This window comes from Rhinatrema bivittatum, chromosome 3 (genome assembly GCF_901001135.1).
Source record: "Rhinatrema bivittatum chromosome 3, aRhiBiv1.1, whole genome shotgun sequence".
Lineage (NCBI taxonomy): Eukaryota > Metazoa > Chordata > Amphibia > Gymnophiona > Rhinatrematidae > Rhinatrema > Rhinatrema bivittatum.
In genome coordinates this window covers 177,991,466-178,005,188 of record NC_042617.1, presented here as the reverse complement: position 1 = coordinate 178,005,188, position 13,723 = coordinate 177,991,466, and the positions used below count along the sequence as shown (strand labels likewise).

The 13,723-nt window shown below is 45.1% G+C and overlaps 1 protein-coding gene across 4 annotated transcripts in view; it reads right to left on the bottom strand.

Annotated features, from left to right (window-relative positions):
• Window positions 1–13,723, bottom strand: part of AKT3 (AKT serine/threonine kinase 3) — a 1,010,799-nt gene that overhangs the window by 494,008 nt on the left and 503,068 nt on the right. For all 4 annotated transcript variants that reach the window (XM_029593967.1, XM_029593963.1, XM_029593964.1 and 1 more), the window contains one exon: window positions 8,550–8,694. In XM_029593967.1, coding sequence (XP_029449827.1) covers window positions 8,550–8,694 — 145 coding nt within the window. The remainder of the gene's footprint in view (window positions 1–8,549; window positions 8,695–13,723) is intronic.

Here is a 13,723-nt window from a genome sequence, read left to right as displayed (position 1 = left end):
AACTTTCCTTCCTGAAGAAACTTCCGTTGAAAAAAGGGGATAGTGCCCGGGGAACGGTGCCCTGAGCCCTGGTCCTCAGTGGGATGGCCGCTCTGTTTGCTGGCAAGGTTGAAGAATCCAGGACTGGCGGAGCTGGTATAATCTGGATATCCATTAGTCACAGGCGAGAGCGTGAGCGGTAAAAGGTCTTTCTAGCATCTCTCCCTCTGCTGTGCAAGAAACGTGGAGAGCTGTTGCAGGTCTCACTGTGATCTTGCAATTGAGGCACTGTCTGCTGGACCTTTTGCATGGCAATTCAGTTAGTTTATCCTGGACTTCAGGCCGTAAATCAGAGGCTGGAAGCCAGCTACTATCGAGTACAGAGTCCCATTATTGGCAATGGGAGGACGACTCAAAGCAATCCCTTGTTGCTGGCAGAGAGGTTCCCTTGGTGTTGTGTCAAACATAGCTGGTATATAGCAATATGTGACACCCATATGGTTCTTGGAAGATGTGACGAACTAGAACCTTCTGAGAACATCGGGCTTTAGTGACCAGGTCTCGATGGGATCGGAGCTGTTGCGGGATTAAAGTGCCCATTGCTCTTCGTGGTAGAGGCTCAGAAGGACGAGTCGGTGGCAATGACTTAGGCTGTCATTGGTAGGTGCCACAACGAGGCGGTGCCACAACGGTGGAAATATCGATGGCTCCGGTGTTAGTAGTTTTCGGAAAGCACCGAGGACAGCCTGAGGGACGTAAACGTCCGGCTCCACTTTGTAAGCTGGTATGGAAGCGCAGCTACAGAGGAGACAGGCTAGGCGTTACTGGCAATTCCACATTATTATGTGGTGGCAAAGTACCCGGCACCAATGTCGGTGGGGAACGCCTCAGTGCCTCAGGTGCAGAGGAGCACAGGACTCATGTACCCAGGCCCGCTTCGCCACTGGCTCAATGGACATTGATGCCAGTGTGGTATAAGTGCCGGCACTGAACATGGAACCCACGTCGTTGCTGGCTGTATCCCTCGGAGCTCGGCCTGGTCATTCTCCAGCACTGAGGAACTGCCACCAATGTCTGGAACAGTGTGGGTGGCAGTAGCGATGTCTCCCTCGACGCTCGGCCGGTCAATCTCCAGCACCGAGTAAGATGCCACTGATGCCCTGGATGGCGTTTGTGGCGGACGGTCACCGTGCCGGTGATTCCCACGGTGCTCGGCCCGGTATTTCCCCAGCACCTAGGTAGATGCCCTCGCTGTTTCGGATGGCAATTGGTGACGGACTGTCACCATGCCTTCACTGCTCCTGGCACTGTTTATCACCCAAGGATTAAACAGTGCTCTGGTTTAAAACACGGAGTATGGAGCGTTGTTTGTTTAGTCGAGGGCATTGATTGAGGTGCTTCTGAAGTATCGACGGTATTGATGACAGCATTGAAGGCGGCATCGAGGGCACAGGTGAAGGCATCGATGGCATGAGCGGAGCATCAATGGCATTGATGAAGGGATCGAAGGAATCGATGTGGCATCTATGAAATGGATGGGATATCGATGGCATCAGTGGAATCGATGGCGGCATTGACAGATTGTTGGCAGCATCGACAGAATCGATCGCATCAACAAGGACATCAACGGCAGCAATGTAATTGATGGAAGCATCAATGGAATTGACGAAGGCATCAATGGCATCGATAGAATTGACAATGGCACCGATGGAACGATGTGAGCATTGATGAAATCAATAAGGGCATCGATGAAATCGATAAGGGCATCGATGGCATCAACGCTGGCATCCATGGCATCGACATGGGTTTCGATGGAATCGACATGGGCATCGACAGCATCGATGGGGGCATCGACAGCATCGATGGAGGCATCGACGGGGGCATGGACGGCATGGATGAGGGCATCGAAGGAATCAATGGAGAGACCAATGGAATAGATTAGAGCATCGATAGTGGCCCTGGCAGCAATGGTAACCGTGGACGTCCCTATCCCTCTAGCCCCATTGAACCCGGTGGAGGATCACAGGAAGGACACTCGCAGGTATCATAGGGCTGACCGAAGGTGATAAACATAGCGAGAGAGAAGGCCACAGTTTGATTGGTAACCAGGGGGAACAGTTAGTGAGGTGACAGGAACCGACCAAAAAACAGGGCATAGTACTCACAGAGCGTCGATGAAATGTTTGCGAAGGGAAACCCATGTAGGGAAAAATTATTTGTGAAGCAAAACTTCAAGTGTTTCCGTGAGGAAAAGTTGTGAGAAATCTCTCACAGAGCTCCTGAACGCGAGGCAAACTGCATCATGGAAAAAAGAAGACTGAAGGGAGACCCCTGTGGACACAGGGATCATGGCATGCTGGGTATGCTCAGTGCGCCAGTGTCAGTCAAAGCTTTCTAGAAACTTTGACAGAAAAGTTTTCTGTGATAGGGCTCCGTCCAGTGATGTCACCCATACGTGAGGACTACCACCCTGCTTGTCCTGGGAGAATGTTTATTTATCATCTGCCTATGCCAGATTTACCCGCGCTAGGCAAATTACTTTAGGCCAGAGTTTTTTTCAGCCAGAGTTAGCCAGATAACTTTACCCAGCAAATGTTGATATTCGGTGCTAGACAGTAAATTAACACCATGTAGCTGGAAACCCCTCCCCAACACCCTTTTTTTTAATCTAGCTACATTTTAGCCAGGTAATGACTTAGCAAAAAAGAAAAATTTGCCATTCAACAAGGTTGGATGTTCAAAACTTGGGGGTTTTCCAGCTATTTCCCAAACTGCTGTATATTATTTTGTTTCACTCATGGGGGACTGAGAAAACAGCTAACATCTATCACATCTGATTGGTCAGAAATTATCTGTTGCTTCATTCTATTCCAATCTGCAATGTTAAATGTTGAAAAAAAAGAAAAGAAAAGCATGACATTCTTCCTAGAGGATTCTTTAACTGGTTGCTTAAATAAAGGTCTTCTAGGTTGATCATTCAGCTAGCACATATGGGTACATACTAGTCAATTAAAAAAAAAATCATACAGATACAGCTAAGCAATAGTCTATTCTTCCATTTAGCATTAAGCAGAGTTGCTTACCTATAACAGGTATTCTACAAGGACAGCAGGATGTTATTGCTCACACACGGGTGACATCATCGGACGGAGCCTAGCATGGGCATGCTGCTATCCACGCATCCACATGGGGTCCCTCTTCAGTCTTATAACATACAGTTTGCGGAAAAAAAAACCAAGAGGGAAAACTTAACTCTGCGGGGTGGCGGGCAGGTTTCGTGAGGACTAACATCCTGCTGTCTTTAAAGAACACCTATTACAGGTAAGCAATTACAGAGGACAGATTTAATGAAGCGGCTGTCCTGCCGACCATCCTTGTCCAGGCAATAATGTGAAATGAATGTGTGGAGGGAACTCCAAGTCGCCGCTCTGCAAATCTTGTGAATAGGGACTCTACGCAAATGAGTCACCAAGACTGACATGGCTCATACAGAGTGAGCCTTGACATGACCGTCAAGCTGTAAGCCCGCCTGCGCGTAGCAGAAGGTAATGCAGTCTGCCAGCCAATGGAATAAAGTCTGTTTGGAGACAGCAACCCCTAACCTGTTTATGTCGAAGGAGACAAAGAGTTGAGTGGAGAGATAGTGAAGTGCCGTCTGCTCCAAGTAAAAAGCCAGCACGCTCTTGCAGTCTAGTGTGTGCAGAGCCCGTTCATCCTGGTGAGTGTGAGGCCTTGGGAAAAAGGAAGGCAATACAATGAACTGGTTGAGATGGAACTCGGAAACCACGTTGGGAAAGAACTTCGGGTGTGCCTGGAGGATCATTTTGTCGTAACAAAATTTTGTATGTCGGTACAACACCAGAGCTTGCAGTTCGCTGACCTATGGGCTGATGTAACTGCAACCAAGAAGATGACTTTCCAGGAAAGGTACTTCAGGTCGCACGATCTCAATGGTTCAATTGGAGATTTCGTGAGTTGCGACAGGATGACATTGAGATTCCAAGAAACTGCTGGAGGGCGAGTGGGGAACTTTTGTTGAAATAAGCCCCTCATAAACTGCCCCACAAGCAGATGAGAAGAGATCAAAGTACTACTCGTACCCGGTGGTATGCTCCTATGGCGCTGAGGTGAACCCTCACCGATGTGGTTTGCAGGCCAGATTCAGAGAGGAACAACAAGTAGTCTAAGAGCGTGGGAGGGGAGCAAGAAAAGGGATCCAAACCGCGTCCCTCGCACCAAGTTGAAAACCTTTTCTATTTCATATTGTGAGATTTTCTGATGGAAGATTTTCTGGACTCCAGAAAAACCTGCAATACTGCTTCCAAAAAGCCAACAGCCACCCGATCAACATCCAAGCCATGAGGGCTAAGGCTTGTAGGTTGGGGTGACGGAACCTGCCCCAGTCCTGGGTGACTAGGTCCGGAGCCGTCCCCAACCAGATTGGGTGGTGCGAGGCCAAGTCCCGTAGGGTCGGAAACAAGACCTGACAGGGCCAAAAGGGGGCAATCAGGGTCATGGAGCCCTGATCCTGCTGAAGCTTCTGGAGTGTTTTCAAGATAAGGGGAAGGGGAGGGTAAGCGTACAGCAGCCCAATGAATCGAGAAAGCATCCGCCAGCGATCCACTGCTACTCCGGCCTAGGGAGCAGAAGTGGTCCATCTTCCTGTTTCCCAAGGAGACGAAGAGGTCTATGTCTGGAGTCCCCTATGATTGAAAGATCCGGTTTGCCACTTTTTGACTGAGGGACCACTTATGAGGTCGAAAGGCACGGCTCAAGGAGTCCACCAGGGTGTTGTCCACTCCTGGGAGATACGCTGCCTTGAGGAGGATGCTGTTGTTGATAACCCATGACCAAATGTGTACTTCCTCCTGACAGAGGGTGAAGGACCCCATTCCCCCATTCCCTATTCTCCATTCCCCCGGTTTGTTCAGATACCACATAGCTACCTGGTTGTCAGTCTGAACAAGAACCATCTTGTTTAGGAGCTGCTCTTGGAATACCTGGAGGATGTAGCAAATTGCTCACAGCTCTAGGAAGTTGATCTGAGACTGTGATTCTTGTAGAGCCCAAAGCCCCTGTGTATGGAGACCCGCAAGATGTGCTCCCCACCCGTCTTGTGACAAGTCTGTGGTGAGGGTAGCCTGGGGTTGTGGGTTCCAGAACGGAATTCCCCTTTCCAGATTTGAGTGAGTTGCCCACCACTGGAGGGATTGGCATAGCTGTGTGGTGATTAGGACATGCACATGCAGGTCTTGAGTAGCCTGACACCATTGAGAACACAGGGTCCACTGTGCCATGTGTATGTGCAGTCAAGCAAAGGGAGTGACATGCACCGTCACTGCCATGCAGTCCAGCAAATGGAGAAACTGATGTCCCGAGACATGGGAGCAAGTGTAGACCACTCAAGCAAGAGCCATGAGGGTCTCCGCCCAGTCCCGAGGCAGGAAAGCTTTCACCTGAGCAGTGTCAAGTCGAGCCCCAATGAAGTCCAGTTGCAAGGATGGCTGGAGATGGAATTTTGGACAGTTGATCAGAAATCCCAGAGTTTCCAAAATTTGGATGAAGGTGCACAGAGCACTCTGTGCCCCTGCCTGGAAGTGCTCTTGATAAGTCAATCATCGAGGTACGGGAAAACATGAATCCCCCGTCTCCGAAGATATGCACCGACCAGCGCTAGACATTTTGTAAAGACACAGGGCATGGATGCCAGACCAAAGGGCAGAATGCGATACTGGAGGAGATTCCTGTCTATGAGGAACCGAAGGTATTGTCAATCCACCTGAAAGATGGAGATATGGGTTTATGCATCTTTTAGATCAAGGGAGCAGAGCCAGTCTCCCGCTTTGAGAAGAAGAATCACAGTGCCCAGCGAAACCATTTTGAACTTCTCCTTTACTAAAGAATGGTTTAAGGCCCTCAGGTCCAGAATGGACTGGAGGCCCCCCATCTTGGGGATTAGAAAATACCTGAAGTAGAACCCCTTGCCGTGCTGACTGGGCGGAACGGGTTCAACTGCTCGAGCCAGTACAAAGGTGGAGAGCTCTACTCAAAGCATTTGTAAATCCCCTGTTGCTCTCCAAAAGGGACACGGAGGTGAGTGGGGTGGAACTCGCTGGAAATGCAACCTGTAGCCCTGAAGCACAATGGACAGGACCCAGAGGTCCGATGTAATTGAGGTCCATCGGTCTGCAAACAGCTGTAGCCGACCCCTGACAAGAGAGTCAGTGCCCTGCGAGGGCGTAGGTCTGAGGCACTAAGCCATGCCATCTGCTGAGTCCCGATGCCCATCGTGGCGGTTCTCATGGCCATCTTGAAGATGTCATAAGCAGAGAGAACTTCGTGCTTATCACACTCAAGGACCTGCTGCACAATGTTTTGGAAATCCTCCTGGAATTGCTGTGGAAGGCGTTCACTAAATTCAAGGACCTATTTCCACAGATTCCTGGAGTACGGACCCACATAGAATTGGTAATAAGTAATTTGGGCAGTAAACATGGCGCCCTGAAACACCTGGCAACTTAGGGCATTGAGGGCCTTATGTTCCCGCCCTAGGTGGGCTGAGGCATGGGTGCGGATCCTCTTTGCCTTCTTCAAGGCTGATTCTACCACCACGACTGGTGGAGGAGCTGTCGGCATTCAAACCCGGTGGTAGGTTGGACTAGGTAAACTGCGCCTGTCTTACAGTTCACCGGTGGCACCAACATGGAGTGCCCCCAAAGGTGGAGAGCACTATCTCCTTTGGGGCATCCATGAATTGCAGAATCTCAAGCATCCTGTGCCTTGTGTCTTGCTCTGTTAAAAGCTGGAAAGGCACCGATTCTGCCATGGATTTTACAAATTCAGTGAAGGAGAGATCCTCCGGGGGAGATTTTCACTGCTCCTCCAGTGGAGAGGGCTCTGAAGGCAGATCCTCCGATTCCTCAGTAGAGGACATGGACGCCTCCCCGGTGGAACTGGGGACTCAAAGCCCTGCAGGGTCCGGCCGACCACCAACCGCACGCGCCTCTTCAACTCCTCCTCAAAGACAGCTGAGAACAAAATGGCTTGAAGAGGAGGCGGAATTGGGACATCCCCTAGAGTACTGGGGGGCACCAATCCCTCCACCGGTGTCAGTGGAGGCTGCCTGGAGGTTTCAGAGGTGTCGGAAGGAATCTCTTCCTCTGCCCAAGACTGCTTCAGAGGAGGCACCAATGCCTGTCCATGGTCTGGCTTAGAAGACAATGACAGATATCAATGTTTCTTCGATTGTTCTCGATGGTCACTACGGCCTTTTCCTGGAACTGAGGGAGACGGTGAAGAACCCGATCGGGAACAGGACAGAGACCGTGGTTGGTCTCCGGCTCCTGAATGGGACCGGGGAATGGCTGAGGGGGTGACCCTGATGGCGTCGAGACCAGAAACTCTTTCCCAAGCAGAGTGGAGGTCCCCAAAGTCAATGACGGATCGGATCTTTTGGACCCGAATAATTTCTCCATCTTGTTGAGATGTGCCAAATGGCCCTTAGGGGTCGTCTGGGCACAGAGGTCACAACCGCAGACACCGTGGGATGTCCCCAGGCAGAGGATGCAGACCTCGTGGAGGTCTATGATGGACATGGTCCGGGGGCACCAGCGAAAACCGGTTGATGCCATTGCAAAAATTATGTGGCGCGCAGTCGATGGTCTGCAGACACTGGGAGATGAAACTGTCGGCAATCAACCACGAATGCTTAAAGGACTTACCAGGCTGCGGAAAATGGAAACAATCAAAAAAAATGAGAGACCCTATGTGAAATGGGAAAAGATAACTGCTAAATTTACGAAAAAAACTGTGGAAAAGAAGTGCTTGCTCACGACCATGAGGCAGCAGCTTCACAGAAAGGAAGAGACTGAAGAGGGACCCCCGCCTGGACACGTGGTTAGCAGCAGGCTGGGCATGCTCAGTGTGCCAGCCAAAGTTTCTAGAAACTTTGACAAAAGTTTTCCATGCCGGGCTCCATCCGATGTCACCCATATGTGAGGACTACCATCCTGCTTGTCCTTGGAGAAACTATTTTCCTACAGAACTGCACATGCAGCATGACAGGAAGATAAGAAGAGAAGCTTATGTTATACCTTATTTTAGTTTAGGACTAAATACCTATATTTGTATCCATGTATCATCCAATACTTAACTTGTCTGACATTTCCATTCAGTCAGTGTATTTATTAGCAAATAGGAGCTATAGCACAATCTGAAAACTGAGATTTGCAGCAGTTTGTTGTGAAATGCCCGGTCTCAAAAATACTTGTGAATATTATCCTACCCTCCCATTCCATCACAGAAGACATTCCTAGGTAGCTTTCATATTTGTTCCAGCCTTGAGAGCTAGAATAATTTTGGCTAATCATCAGCGCTGCAATAAACTAGAAGGGATCATCAGTGAGGCAATATTCATCTTCCCTCCCTCCTTCGACTCGTGTGACGTCTTCAGACTATGCATAAGCCCTACTGGCTCCATCAGACAGCAAATTCAAACTAGTCCCCCCTATACTGCATTAGAAAGTGCCACAGCCCCAGCACAGAAAAGTTATTTTGCATTCAATTTTTACCTTTCTTTTATGGTGGGTTGTGGAAGCATCCATTTCTTCTTCACATATGTTGTCTATCTGTGAAGTTGGACTGCAGCTCATCCTTTCCTCCTCCAGTCGCTGTAGCCTGTCTGCTACTGCTTGAATGGCTTCTGTCCATTCTTCTCTGCAAAGAGTAAAAGTCCTTGTTCCTAATTTAGAGTCAGCAGCTACCAAATCTTCAAATACTGAGGCAAGGGTTAACAAAATGTATAATGTTGTCTGGTTCACATAAGGGAGTTAGGAAATATTGACACTGTAGTTCATTCTAGTTTTAAAAAATGAAAATGAACTTACGGAGGACAATATTCAGAGAAATAGCAGGTAAGTTATCTGGATAAAGATATGCATTTTACTTTATCTGGATATTCAGCGGGAATTACCTGGACAAGTTACACACAATGTTACTCAGATAACTTTAGGATACCTTTATATTTCCAACCAGACTTACATGCTCAATATCTGCATGCATAGGCTAAAGTTTAACCCTGAACCTGGAATGCCTCCAGCACCACCTCTTTTTATATGGATACATTTTGTGCACACAAAATGTATCCACACAGTGGGGGGAAATATTCAAATCTTGGCTAATGCCAAAAATTAGCCAGACAAAGCTTTTCAATATCAACCTCAGTGGATATACAGGTACAACACAGCATTAATTGAAGAAAATTATAATCTAGATAAGATCCTTACACACAAAAATTCAGTTTGTCTTGAATGTATTAGTCTGGTTACAGTCAATCAATGTGCATATCTATTAGGGAATAAAGTGAAGGAAATATATGATGTACTCAAGAATTGTAATAAAATTTAACATATTTCAACCTATATTGTAATTTTTTCCACTTCTTGCTAATGAATTCAACTTTTTCTTGAGTCTCACAACATAATTGGGTACACAGAAAACTCATCTATAATGTATATACATGCAAACAAAGTTACTTACTTATATTTGTTCTCTGTGGATAGCAAGGTAAATCAGTAACATATGTGGGTGGCATCATCTGATGGCACTAAATATAGAACGTGAACTAGCTAAATCCCATTACACTTTTTCTGCTCATGTACAGTTTGTTCTGTACAGGTGCATGTGCCATAAAGCCTCCTCGGTCATATACTATAGTTTAATATAGAAAGAAAACAATTTCAACAAGGGAAAGTAGGTGGGCAGGCAAGCTTTTCTTCTTAAGACAACTAGAACTAAATCAATCCTAACTATGGGGATGCCCAAGCTTAGGAATGTCTTAAAGTCCTCTTTCCATCCTCTATTTAAGACAAACCGCACCAATGAGTGGTGGAAAGGAACGGAACAAAAATTTGGAGTCAATTTTTGAATAGAATCCTTAATAATGAATGCTAAAATTTATTATCATGGCTTCAATCAGACTCTAAACAGTAGTGAGAAAGAAATGTATGCACTGAGCTCCAAGAAGCAGCTTTACATATATTGCTGATTAGTCTGGCAAAAGTAATTGCCCTAAGAAATACTACCTTTAAGTTTAATATTTGAAAGAACAAGTTTCTCTAAGTCTCAAAGGAAGGTGTCAACAAGTGAGTCAGGACTCCACTGAGATCCTAGGACAGTGCAGGTGGTTTCACAGCTATCTTTAGGCAAAGTATGCTTTCATTAAACGAGAAACAGGAGGATGGGAAGAAATTAACTTTTCAACATCTTGATTGTGGTAAGTAGCTCTTGAGCTATGGTGAAATTTGACTTAATTTTATTTCAAGCCAGATTCACATAGTCTAGCAATTTTAGTATAGGACAAGAGAAGGGAGATATGCTTCTACTTTAAGACGAAACAGTATACCTCTTCCATTTAAATGAGTAAGAGATTCTAGTTGACTACTTCCTTGATGCAAGGAGTGCCTGGGAAACTTTGTGAGAACAGTCAAATGATAATACAATTGCCCTTCAATATCCAAGTTGTTAATGTGAAGGAAGTTATGTTCAGATGAAACAAAGTACCTTTGTTTTGTGACACCAGAGTTGGAAGAGGTTTCAGATGAACTGAATACCTTATAGGCAGTTGAAGGAAAAGGGGTAAACTTAGCTCCTGCCTGGTCCAAAACAGCTATCAGGAGTGGTTTCCTGATCCATCCTCAGCGTCAACAAGTTTTGGCTATCAGTGGTAAAACAGGATAGGCATAAGAAAGTATTTTCCCATAATGTGTTCAGAAAGCATCCAGCACTAGACTGCTTGGGAAATTAATTCTGGAAGCGTACTTCAGAACTTTGCTATTAAGATGGATAGAAAATAAACTTATGTCTGGGATTCCTTAGCAGAAATATGTTTGCTATCTAACAGTTCAGAGATCATTTGTGTGGGTCAAGAAACCAGCAGTTTGTCCACTATCAAAATTCCCTATGACTGGTAGATATGTGATTCAGAGGTTAGATGTATAAGCTATTGCCCAATTCCAGATTTTGTTTAAGAATATAAGATATGTCATACTGGGTCAGACCAAGGGTCCATCAAGCCCAGCATCCTGTCTCCAACAGTGGCCAATCCAAGTCACAAGTACCTGGAAAGTACCCAAATATTAACAGATCCCATGCTAATAATGCCGGCAACAAGCAGTAGCTATTCCCAAATAACAGCAGTTTATGGACTTCTCCTCTATAAACTTACCCAAGCCTTTTTTAAATCCAGGTAGACTAGCTGCCATAAACACATCCTCTGGCAATGAATTCCAGAACTTAATTGTGCGTTGAGTGAAAAATAATTTTCTCCGATTTGTTTTAAATGTGCTACTTGCTAACCTCATGGAGTGCCCCCTCTATTATCTGAAAGAATAAATTAACCGTTTCACATTTACCTGTTCAAGTCCTTTCATGAATCTGTAGACCTCTAAAGTATCCCCAAGTTGAACATCCCTAACCTCTAGCCTTTCCTCATAGGGGAGTCATTCCTTGCCCTTAACCATTTTGGTTGGCCTTCTCTGTACTTTCTCCAGTGCAGCTAAATATTTTTTAAGATGCGACGAACAGAACTGCACACAGTATTCAAGGTGTGGTCTAACCATGGAGCGATACAGAGGCATTATGACATCCTCCATTTTATTTGCCATTTCCTTCCTAATAATTCCTAACATTCTGTTTGCTTTTTTGACCACCACAGCACACTGAGCCAACAATTTCAATGTAATATCAACTATGATGCCCAGATCTTTTTCTTGGATAATAACTCCTAAAATGGAACCTAGCATCGTGTAGCTACAGCTTGGGTTATTTTTCACTATATGTATCACCTCACACTTGTTCACATTATATTTCATCTGCCATATGGATGCCTAATCTTACAGTCTCGCAAGGTCTTCCTGCAATTTATCACAGTCCGCTTGTGATTTTACTACTCTGAATACTTTTGTGTCATCTGCAAATTTGATCACCTCACTCGTCATACCTCTTTCCAGATCATTTATAAATATATTAAAAAGAACTGGTCCAAGTACAGATCCCTGAGGTACTCCACTGTTTACCTTTTCCCACTGTGAAAATAGACCATTTAATCCTATTCTCTGTTTCCTGTCTTTTAAGCAGTTTACAATCCACAAAAGGACAACACCTCCTATCCCATGACTTTTTAGTTTTTTTTAGAAGCCACTCATGAGGGAATTTGTCAAACGCCTTCTGAAAAACCAAATACACCACATCTATAGGTTCACTTTTATCCACATGCTTATTTACCCCTTCAAAAAAATGTAGCAGATTTGTAAGGCAAGACTTTCCTTGTATAAATCCATGCTGGCTGTGTCCCATTAAATCATGTCTTATCTATATGTTCTGTGATTTTATTCTTTAAAATAGTTTTCACAATTTTTCCTGGCATTGAAGTCAGTCTCACAAGTCTATTGTTTCCTGGATCACCTCTGGAGCTATATCCGGGTTATATTGACCACCTTCCAGTCCAGGCACAATGGATGATTTTAATGATAAGTCACAAATTACTTGTAATAGGTCTGAAATTTCATTTTTGAGTTCTTTCAGAACAGTGGAATGTATACCATTCTGTCCAGGTGATTTACTACTCTTTAGTTTATCAATCTGGCCTACTACATCTTCCAGATTCAACGTGCTTTGAATCAGTTCATACGAAAAGTCACCCTTGAAAACCATCTCTGGAATGGGTATCTCCCCAACATCCTCCTCAGTAAACACTGAAGCAAAGAATTCATATAGTCTAGACCAGAGGTCCCCAACCCTGTCCTGGGGGCCCACCAGACAGTCGGGTTTTTAGGATATCCATAATGAATATGCATGGAGAGAAAATTTGCATGCACTGCCTCCATAACATGCAAATTTTCTCTCATGGATATTCATTGTGGATATCCTGAAAACCCGACTGGCTGGTGGACCCCCAGGACAGGGTTGGGGACCACTGGTCTAGACTTTCCACAATGACCTTATCTTTCCTAAGTGTCCCTTTAATCCTCGATCATCTAACCATCCAATCGATTTCCTTGCAGGCTTCCTGCTTTGGATATATTTAAAATAGTTTTTGTTATGAGTTTTTGCCTCTACAGCGAAGTTTGCAAATTCTCTTTTAGCCTGCCTTGCCTTATAAATATTTTACATTTAACTTGCCAATGCTTATGCTTTTTCCTATTTTCTTCAGATGGATCCATCTTCCAGTTTTGAACCATACTGGCAATTGTTTGGCTTTCCTTTCCTTTCTTAATGTGTGGAATACATCTGGACTGCGCTTCTAAGATGGTATTTTTTTTTATCAATGCCCACGCCTATTGTACACTCTTAACCTTTGTAGCTGCACCTTTTAGTTTTTTTCTATTTTTCTCATTTTATCAAAGTTTCCCTTTTTAAAGTATAGTGCCAGAGCCTGGATTTACTTATTGTCCCCTTGCAGATATAAATTCAAATCAAATTTGATCATGTTATAATCAATATTGCCAAGTGGCCCCGCCACCATTACCTCTCTAAGATAACCTGCACTCCAGTAAGAATTAGATCTAAAATAGCTCCTTCTCTCATAGGTTCTTGAACCAATTGCTCCATAAAGCTGTCATTTATTCCACCTAGGAACTTTATCTCTCTAACATGATCAGATGTTACATTTACCCAGTCAATACTGGGGTAATTGAAATCTATTATTACTGAACTACCAATTTGGTAACCTTCCCTAATTTCTCTT